The sequence below is a fragment of the Tachysurus vachellii genome, chromosome 1, assembly GCF_030014155.1.
Source record: "Tachysurus vachellii isolate PV-2020 chromosome 1, HZAU_Pvac_v1, whole genome shotgun sequence".
NCBI classification, from domain to species: domain Eukaryota; kingdom Metazoa; phylum Chordata; class Actinopteri; order Siluriformes; family Bagridae; genus Tachysurus; species Tachysurus vachellii.
Genome location: NC_083460.1, coordinates 41,001,311 through 41,012,200, shown reverse-complemented (window position 1 = coordinate 41,012,200; position 10,890 = coordinate 41,001,311). Strand labels below are relative to the sequence as shown.

The window sequence follows — 10,890 nt, the reverse complement described above, 5'->3', positions numbered from 1 at the left end:
ATGTTTTGTAAGGAAGAATGGTCCAAAATACATTCATCCAGAATACAGACACACATTACAGGCTATAGGAAGCATCTAGAGGCTGTTATTTCTGCTAAAGGAGGCTCTACTAAATATTGATGTGATTATTATTATTATTTTGATGCAATTTTTTATTGTTTTGATGCATATTGCACATTCATTCATTCATTTTCTACCGCTTATCCGAACTACCTCGGGTCACGGGGATCCTGTGCCTATCTCAGGCGTCATCGGGCATCAAGGCAGGATACACCCTGGACGGAGTGCCAACCCATCGCAGGGCACACACACACACACACACACACACACACACACACTCTCATTCACTCATGCAATCACACACTACGGACAGTTTTCCAGAGATGCCAGTCAACCTACCATGCATGTCTTTGGACCGGGGGAGGAAACCGGAGTACCTGGAGGAAACCCCCGAGGCACAGGGAGAACATGCAAACTCCACACACACAAGGCGGAGGTGGGAATCGAATCCCCAACCCTGGAGGTGTGAGGCGAACGTGCTAACCACTAAGTCACAGTGTCCCTCATTGCGCATTCTGTTAATCCAATAAACCTCATTTCACTTAAATATTACTTGTGTGTCCAAAATGAAATTGCTGATCCAAACACCCAAATATTTATAAATGAAAATCATGGAAATTGTCAGGGGTTCCTAAACTTTTGCATACGACTGTAAATGTTGAAGTTTTCTTTAACTTTATAGGAGTCTCTAGTGTCGAGCTTTGCATGTAAGCTATAAATGCTTAAAAACCTCGTCATGTCAAGTTTTAATTCATCAAATTTCTATAGTTCTGCACGTTGCTGAGGCATAAAAGGAATAAAGTACTTAGGATGCTCTGTTACCAGAATATAATTAGCTTTGTGGTGTCTAACTTTCCAAATAAAATCTGTTTATTTTCGCTTGTTTTGTATTTTTTTTTTTTTTGAATCATTCATTTTTCTGTACTGCTAACTAAAAGTGAAGTGTCTTTTAGATATTTCTATTATTTAGTTTATGAGAATTTTGTGAAATACATAAACACATTCATACCCGTCCAATATGGCGGACGTGTTTGACGTGTTGCCCCAGCTAGCATTAGCTGCATATCCGTGTCTACTGTTTACCTGATGCCTGTACAGTAGGAGCCGATGCGGATTTTCGCTCCTCGTCTCCTTGAAGCTGTTCCCTTTCCACGGAATATTTTCCACTGACATTAACAATAGATAAACGAGGCAGTTTATACTATCGTTTCCTCTCTTTCATTTAATTACATTAATTATGAATTAAATTGTCTACGACGTTGTTAAAGCCGCTTTGACGCGACGAGGCTAAGGTAGGCTAAGCTAAGCTAAGCTACGCTAAGTTAGGCCAAGCTAATTTTGCTTTAGCTAGCAAGATAACTAGTTTCTAACACGTAGAATGTTAACTAACGTTAACGGTTCGGTTATTAGTTTATATTCAGGAGATATATTGTGAACTAGTTACCATAATAACTAGTACGGTCACGTAAATAGTAAATAGATTTGGCTGTAGTTAGCATGCTAGCTAGCTAAGACAAGACACAAGAGACGTAAGAATTTGTTATTAAAGCCTTGTACGTATCTTATTGTCCCTAAAATTAAATTAAAAAAATGTCAAATAAATACATTAATTAAATGTTTCAAATGCTGACATGTTACACTTGTAATTTTATTAAATAAATATTAAATTGTATTTTATAATAAGAAATAAAACCACTTAATTCTAAATGCCCTGAGTAATTAATATATTAATCAACTTGTTTAAATCATGTTTCTAGATAATATAAAAATAGAAGAAATTCTACAATATTGAAATATATTAATACTTATCTATATAATTATTTAAAAAAAAAAAAACTCTCTTAGTTTTCTTCATAAATATATTTATTTATTTATTTATTTATTTATTTATTTATTTAGGTACTTCTATTTATCTGTTTTTTAATTATTTTATTTGTTTATTTATTGATTTTGAGTAACATTTTCTCGAATGAACTTGAACTGTTTTAGTTAATAGGGATTATGTATTAGGATGTAAAGAATAAAGATAAAGAATAGAAGGGAAAATGTAGTTGAGAATAAGGATAGTGTGTATGGAGCAGGGAACAGGAAATAAGACGAGTGAATTAGGAAGAAGGGAACAGGAAATTGGGAATGTGGATTATGGAATAAGGCACTGGGAATAGATAATAGGGAATAAGGGGTAAACCACTATTTTCAACACAATCCTATTTTGTGTGTGTGTGTTTCAGCGCTTTGTTCTTAGGATGTGTGCCTCAGGGAAATACAGCTCTCGCGGTCCGGCTCTCATCCCACGCATGAAGACCAAACACCGTATCTACTACATCACGCTGTTCTCTGTGGTCCTGCTGGGATTAATCGCCACTGGGATGTTCCAGTTCTGGCCTCATTCTATCGAGTCTTCCCCCGAGTGGACTCTGGACCGCCGCAGCGTTCACGACGCACCGCTCGTCAAACTGCCTGCATCCGGTCCCATTCCTGAGAGAGGAGACCTGAGCTGCCGCATGCACACCTGCTTCGACGTCTACCGCTGCGGCTACAATCCCAAAAACCGCATCAAGGTGAGTTCAGGAACCGTCTGGGCGCGTCATTTCATCTGAGATACAGATACGAGGTGCTCTTAACGTTTAGCAGTAGCATTAATCAATTATTTTTCAATTTAAAATATCAATTATTTACCTTCAGCAAAAGTTACACTAATGGTCATGTAATACAAGGATCATTATAAATGAAAGATAATAAACAATAAAAATGAAACAAAATATTCAAATTAAATTCTAAACTAAAAAAAGGAGGCAATTTAATTTCAATCATTTCAATCAACCCTACAAATTCTTTTATTATATAAAAAAATAAAAGAATAAATAAAAAAAGCAAATCAAAATGTCAATTCAGTAAAATTCCATTTAATTGGAACTGAACATTAATTAAAAATTGAAATTAGATTTAAAATATGAAATTACACAATAAAATAAAACAAACTAATTATTAGCCTCTCTCTTGCATTCCATTTAATTTCTGTTCATCTTTAAATCAATTAAACTATTACAATACAAAAGTAAATAAAAAGCCTTTTAAAAGGCATTCGACTAAAATAAAAAAGACCAAGTAAAGCAGTATTTAAACTTAAATTAAATGAAATTTAAATTGGGAATACAATTAAAAAACATAAATGTTACATGTTTCTGTAAACAAGAATGAAAAATCTGGTGTTCAAGAAATTAAAAAATGTAAGTAAAACAATTTTTATAGAGTTTTTAATAAAAAACAGATAAAAAAGATACCTAAGATGTAAAAAGAGTGAAATTTGTTTTTAAATAAATAAAATATGCAAGAAAGCATTTTGGTCCACTTTTAAATAAAAATGTACACATTTATTATAATATATTAAAAAATATATTTATTTTAAGTAAAAATGTAAACATTTATTTATTATAATATTAATAATAAAATGTAATTATGTATTATAAAATGTATCTTTAACCCTCCTGTTTTCCTTACCTGAATTACTATGCAAATTAGGAGTCCCGAGTCAAGATGACCTTGTCTGTTTTGACTGCTTATAAAAAATGAACTATATACTGTATGATAGCCTTTTTTTTTTTTCACCTTTTTAGTCTAACTTGTTTCCAACATATTAGCATATATTTTTCAAAAAAAAAAAAAATATATATATATATATATATATATATATATATATATATATATATATATTTGGTATAATAAACCTTAATTATATACAAAAATGCCTCATTTTTTAGTAAAAAAAAAAAACCCCAGAAATTTTGTATTATTTTCACTACAGACCAGTGTTAATCACTGCACGGCTCGCGAGCCTCCTGCGGCTCGCCAAGCTTTAATATGCGGCTCGCATGGCAGTAAATAATACGATGATATGATCATGTGGTTAAAATTTATTTTTCATTTAAATAACATTAAAAACAATCAGGGAAGCATAGAAAAACGAATGTGCTCTATTACAAATAATAACATATATTTATATATATTATTTGACTCGTCACTGACTCACTGCGTTCTGCGCAATAGCCAGTTTTTGTAGGCCTGCCAGAAGCTAGTTTGTGTTTCATGCTAGTTAACAACTTGTGTTTACTGAACACACACGGACTAAAAAATGGATCGATTTCTTATCAAACAATCCCGCGCACAAAATGAACAGCAACAAAGCAATGTGACAGTAACAAAAGAGGTAACTGATGGGGAGCATGCGTCATCCGCAACTCGAGTAATTATTGTATTGCAATATTGTACATTGTATTTAAGCAGATAAGCTATTTAAGACTGAATAACTTGGCATACTTTGCGGTGAAAGTGGCTCTCCTATTGACTTTGTCCTATCAGTGTGGCTCACATGAAAAAAATAGTGAAGACCACTGCTATATAGGCACAAAAGTTGATGCACAATTACAGGCTGGTATACTTCAAAGCCAGGAGATTGTTTTGAAACCATTTTGACCATTTTTAATGTCAGCAAATAATAAAACCTGTTTTTTTCCAGGTCAAATTGACTTGAATGCTCATAAATTTAAAAATTATACAATTATCACCATTCTGTTTGATCAGCCTTACATTTGGTACATTTGTGTTGTGTGTGTAGCATCATTTCGGTAGATCATATTTTGCTCTCTGCTAGGCAAAGGCATATCAAAAGTGTGAAATATTTACAAATATGTAGCTTTTTTTTTTCTGGAGGCCTAATGAAATGCAATGCCCTATTTGTGTATGTGTGCATGTGTGTGTGTGTTGTGTGTGTTTTGGGTGCGTGTGTTAGTGGACATTTTATGTGTGCATTTTTGTGTCTGTATGTATGTTCATTGCGCTGAAAAGGGCAAAAGTGTGACCTATTGCCCCATTAAATGTGGCCGGGTCCAACTGACCCTGGAGGATCCAAAACGCAAAGTATATATTGGTCCGAACACGTAGTTCGACGAAAATAGACAAAATTAATTTTACTTGCAAAGTTTATAATTTGGAACAATCCTGGTAACTTTCAGGCAAATATGTGGAAGAAAACCCAAGTTATCAAGTTATAAACTTTCATTAAACCTTCCAGCTGGGTCAGATAGACCCGAGGAAAATACAAGGGTTAAAAAAAATAAATAAATGGGGGGGGGAGTCGTGGCCTAATGGTTAGAGAATTTAACTCCTAACCCTAAGGTTGTGGGTTTGAGTCGCAGGTCGGCCACGACTGAGGTGCCCTTGAGCAAGACTGCTCCCTGGGCGCCGCAGCATAAATGGCAGCCCACTTCTCCGGGTGTGTGTTCACTGCTGTGTGTGTGTTCACTGCTGTGTGTGTGTTCACTGCTGTGTGTGTGTTCACTGCTGTGTGTGTGCACTTTGGATGGGTTAAATGCAGAGAACAAATTCTGAGTATGGGTCACCGTACTTAGCCGTATGTCACGTCACTTCTCTTTACTTTCATCTTTTTGTTGTTTAAACCTGTGTGTGTGTGTGTGTACAGGTCTACATCTACCCCCTACAGAGGTTTGTAGACGAGGTGGGCGTGCCCATCAGCAGCGGCGGTCTGTCTCGTGAGTATAACGAGCTGCTGAGCGCCGTCTCTGATAGTGATTTCTACACCGATGATGTCACTCGCGCATGTCTTTTCATCCCATCCATCGACATGCTGAACCAGAACTCACTGCGCATTCGGGAAACCGCTCAGGCTCTCGCATTGTTGCCCAGGTGAACACTTCAGAGTCTGATCTACACAACTTTGTGTTTATAAAACAGCTGTGTACATCTGATTTAATACTCTGTGTGTGTGTGTGTGTGTGTGTGTGTGTGTGTGTTTACAGATGGGATAAGGGGATGAATCACTTACTGTTCAACATGTTACCAGGAGGACCTCCGGACTACAACACGGCACTCGACGTTCCCAGAGACAGGTGACTTTTTAAATAACTTACACACACAATTAAAATTAAAATTTATATTTCATAAACTTTTTAAATGAGATGCTTCCAGTTCAAGTAATGCATTTATTAAAGATTTGGTTGTTTCTTTATTCACTTGTATAACTATTATTTACTTAAATTACTCTATTCTCACTGATTTATTCTGATATATATTTTTCTTAATTTATGTTATTTGTTCTCCTTTGTACATTTTTATTCATCCATATTTTAGTTTTAATTAATTCATTTTTTCTTTTTACTGTTTAATCAATGATTTAATATTTTTAACTAATACATTCATATTTATTGTTTTTATTCTGTGCGGCATTTTTTTTCTGTTTTTCCAGTTTTTGCAATTACTTATTGCTAGTTATTCTTTCTTATTTGTTCATTTTTATATTTTTTATTTTGTTTCATTCTATAAATAATTATTATTTATACACGATTTCATTTTTTTTCTTTTCTTATGTATTTATTCACATCCTTTCTGCTTATTTATTTATTTATTTATCTATTACTTATATGATTATTTTCTTGTATTTATTTATTTAATTGTTCATTGTAAATAATTGTTTCATTCTTATTCAGAGTCTCTATGTTTTGCTAAATTGTTGTGGGATTGAAGAATCTTAGAGCTGCAGAAGAGAAGAGAGATGAATGTTTTCGTGGATCAGTAAACGTTTAAATCGTCCTTCATTTTAATTTATCAAGCACAAGGATATGATCGTAGAAGTTCCGCTCCACCAGGGGGCAGCACCGACTCACGCCAACTCTTTCTTGAGTGAGCTGATTTATGGCTTTGAGCGATTTCAGGAGTTAATGTATCTCATGTGTCGACCATCGTGTATCTGTATTTAAACACACCGAGTGTTCTCTGAAATCTGGGACCTGAAAATGACGTTAAACCTTATTTAATATTTCTGACATCTGCTTTAACGTTTCCTGCCTCTGATGTCGGACGTGTTGCTTTAGTTTATGTTAACAGTATTTTATGATTACGTTCATTTAAAGATTACAGTCAGACAGAGTGTAACCTCCTGTTTTTTACTGCTACGTAGCGCTCGGTTCTCAGCCTCTTCCTTGAGCCTCAGAGTGGAAAAGGTGAGTTTTATCCACCCCAAAGCCCTGAAATGGCAAACGCTTATCTGGAGCTGTAGGGAATTTCCTGGATTCATCCAGCTGTGCTCTATTTGGTGTGTAACCTCAACAAAACCATGTGTGCCATCGTGTGTGTGTGTGTGTGTGTGTGTGTGTGTGTGTGTGTGTGTGTGTGTGAGCTGCTTAGAGAGCTCCTTATTTAATCAGCTTCCTGGTCATCATCATCATCATCATCATCATCATCTATCTAAACCGCTTCCTTTGAAGAACCGCTGTAAGAACAACACACACCTTTTGGTGTTTAACCGTAAACAAAAACAAAAACAAAAAGTAATGAAGCAGAGTTACTGTTTTTACCACTAAACTAATTATTTACATTTCTAGCATTTAGCAGACTCTCTTATCCAGAGAGACTTAAATTATTTATTTCAATTTTGTACAACTGAGTAATTAAGGGTTAAGGGATTTGTTCAAGGGTCCAGAATTGGTTGCTTGGTGAACCTGGGATTCGAACTCATGACCTTCCGATCAGTAGTCCAAGGCCTTTAACTACTAGGCTACAACAGTTCTGGTAACAGTTCATTTTTGTCGTTTAGAGAAAGAGTGATAGAGTGAGTATTTTTAAAGAGGTAAAGAGAGGTGGCTTTTTTTATAGAGTGAGATAGAGGTCATTTATTTTCTTTTAGAGAGAGAGAGAGAGAGAGAGAGAGAGAGAGAGAGGCTAATTTATGTAGAAATGGAGAGGGAGCGAAATAGAGAGAGCATTTTTACATTGTGTGTGTGAGAGAGAAGCATTCTTTTCGTTTAGAGAGAGAGAGAGAGAGAGAGAGAGAGAGAGAGAGAGACGATAGTGCCGCCTTTTTTTGACACTGTTACGCAAACTTGTGTTCCTGGTTTAAAAAAAAAAAAAAAAGATCAAATTAAGCTTTACATTTATTTAAGAAAAATCTAAAGCATGAAACATAAAAATCAATAAAGCATAAAAAAATTCAATTCTTTCACACAAAAGATTTAAAATTTCTTTTCAAATATAATAAAATTTTATTAGATTAGTATAAATAAATAAATAAATTCTATGTTCCAACTGTCACAGGGTCAGATCAGACTTTTCCCCCATTTCCTGCTGTGTGTTTGCTCTGAGCAGTTAAGTTATAGTTATAGTTAAGTTATAGTTACATCACTAAGTAAACTAGTTTCTGTTTCTTTCGTTATAGCAGCTATAAACACTCCTTCTCCCTTTAGCCTCTTTTTCTCTTTTTATTGGTGTAAAGCTGTAATCTACAGCTTGTCCTGCTCAATCTCCTGAAGGTGCTGGAAAACTTGGCGCTCGAACTGGGGACTCCTTCAATGAATTTTAAATAGAGTGACACGTTATTTTATAATCTTAATTATTACTTATGGATCTGCTCTACACGTCACTGAAGGAGCTGTTACTATGGAAACGATGCCTTTCTAACGAACACGGGTGCTTTAAACTTTAACGCCGTGTGTGGTTTTCTGAATCACTCAAAAATTTTCAAAAGTCTGCACAAATACAGGTGTTTCATAAATATTGGCCCCCCAATATCGCATTCAACGCTAACGTATGTAATGTTTAAAGCCTGGAGTCTGAGACAGAATGGTAGATTATATGTGTCGTTTGTTGCACAGAGCTTTGCTAGCTGGAGGCGGGTTCTCGACGTGGACCTACAGACAAGGCTACGATGTCAGCATCCCCGTGTATAGCCCTCTGTCGGCTGAAGTTGATCTTCCTGAGAGGCAGCCGGGGTGAGTTCTGTGCTCAAGCTACGTATTTGTTAAACCATAAAGTCTCGTGTCGACTCGAACGACTCGAACGTCACGACTTTATGTTTCAGCCCAAGGCGATACTTCATCCTGTCGTCTCAGACAGCCGTCCACCGGGAATACCGGACAGAGCTGGAGAGGCTGAAGGAGGAGAACGGAGAGTCCATCCTCCTGCTGGACAAATGCTCTAACCTCTCCCAGGGCGTGGCCTCGACCCGGAAACGCTGCTCCAAGGGCCAGACGTACGATTACCCGCAGATCCTCCAGGTAACTCACCTGCACAGGAACTTCACAATTAACACACTCAACATCATCTTTATCATCTCACTGTTTATGTCGGAATCACTGATCAGACTGATTCACATTGAGCAGATTCTGAATACACTTTCCAATTTATCCATCCATCCATCCATCCATCCATCCATCCATTCACTCACTCATTCCTTCATAGGGTTGCAAAGGGGTGGAAAATTTCCGGTAAATTTCCAGAAACTTTCCATGGGAACTTTGGAAATATTCCAAGTTGGAAAACCATTAATTTGTGGGAATTTATGGGAATTAATTTGGGAAATTTTGGTAAATGTACATAAACCGTATCTTTTATAAAAACATAAATATAAACATTTTGTTTGGACATAAGCTGACATGCATGCAATCTAATACAGATTTAAAAAGATGACATTTTGAAAACATCGGATGAGGTGAAACGTACACACACACGAGACGGTGGGTCTGACGGCTCTATACAATAAAATTGGAAAAAAGCTTGAAAAAAAACCCCACTTATGCAACGAACAGATATATAAATAATTAGTTAAATAATTGGAATATTTTCAGATGAAAAACATTTTATAATTGACGTGAACGAACAGAAATAGTCTAGATGGATAAATACTCCTCAATCTGCTCGATAAAACAAACTATAGCCTACTTTATACAACAATTCAGTCAGAAGTTTGGACAAATTAAAATTTTTGAAAGCCTGATTTATTTGATCAGAGATAAAGAAAAAAGCAAAATATTGTGAAATATTATTACAATTTGTAATCGAACGTTCATTAATCAAAGAATCCTAAAAAAAAATTATAACAGGTTATAAAAACGACGAGGAGAACAACAACTCTAAACCGAGGAGAAATCAGCGTATTAGGATGGTTTGTGAAGGATCATGTGACACTTGGTGTAATGACACGAACATTCAGCTTTGATCACAGAAATACGTGATATTTTAAAGTAGATTCAATCAGAAAGACCTTTTAATTACATTCACAAACAGTTTGTCCTGTATTTTTGATCAAATGCAGGATTGATGATCATAAAAGCAGTTCTGTACTTTCCTTTTTCGCTCCCTCACAAAGCTGTCACTTTAATGGTACCTATAAATGAAGTTTTATTGGCTTTTTAGAGTAGAGCTGCTTTAAAAATAGGGAAAAAATGAAAACATTCAGATGAATGCGATCGAATACACACTCACCGGCCACTTTATTAGGTACACCTGTCCAACTGCTCGTTAAAACAAATTTCTAATCAGCCAATCACATGGCAGCAACTCAACGCATTTAGGCATGTAGACTTGGACAAGACGATCTGCTGCAGTTCAAACCGAGCGTCAGAATGGGGAAGAAAGGTGATTTAAGTGACTCTGAACGTGACATGGTTGTTGGTGCCAGACGGGCTGGTCTGAGTATTTTAGAAACTGCTGATCTACTGGGATTTTCACACACAACCATCTCTAGGGTTTACAGAGAATGGTCCGAAAAAGAGAAAATATCCAGTGAGGGCAGTTCTGTGGGCGCAAATGCCTTGTTGATGCCAGAGGTCAGAGGAGAATGGGCAGACTGGTTCGAGCTGATAGAAAGGCAACAGTAACTCAAATAACCACTCGTTACAACCGAGGTATGGAGAAGAGCATCTCTGAACACACAACACGTCGAACCTTGAGGCGGATGGGCTACAGCAGCAGAAGACCACACCGGTACTAGTAAGGTGTACCTAATAAAGTGGCCGGTGAGTGTAGAAACTAACATGTTTT

General features: G+C 36.1%; 1 protein-coding gene across 1 annotated transcript in view; it reads left to right on the top strand.

The window, feature by feature from the left end:
• The first annotated feature begins 1,142 nt into the window (after positions 1-1,142).
• ext2 (exostosin glycosyltransferase 2) overlaps positions 1,143-10,890 on the top strand; it is a 41,597-nt gene continuing 31,849 nt past the window's right edge. Inside the window, exons 1-6 of the mRNA XM_060869365.1 lie at positions 1,143-1,352; positions 2,292-2,621; positions 5,540-5,763; positions 5,877-5,966; positions 8,724-8,840; positions 8,930-9,125. Coding sequence (XP_060725348.1) covers positions 2,307-2,621; positions 5,540-5,763; positions 5,877-5,966; positions 8,724-8,840; positions 8,930-9,125 — 942 coding nt within the window. The 5' untranslated portion in view covers positions 1,143-1,352; positions 2,292-2,306. The remainder of the gene's footprint in view (positions 1,353-2,291; positions 2,622-5,539; positions 5,764-5,876; positions 5,967-8,723; positions 8,841-8,929; positions 9,126-10,890) is intronic.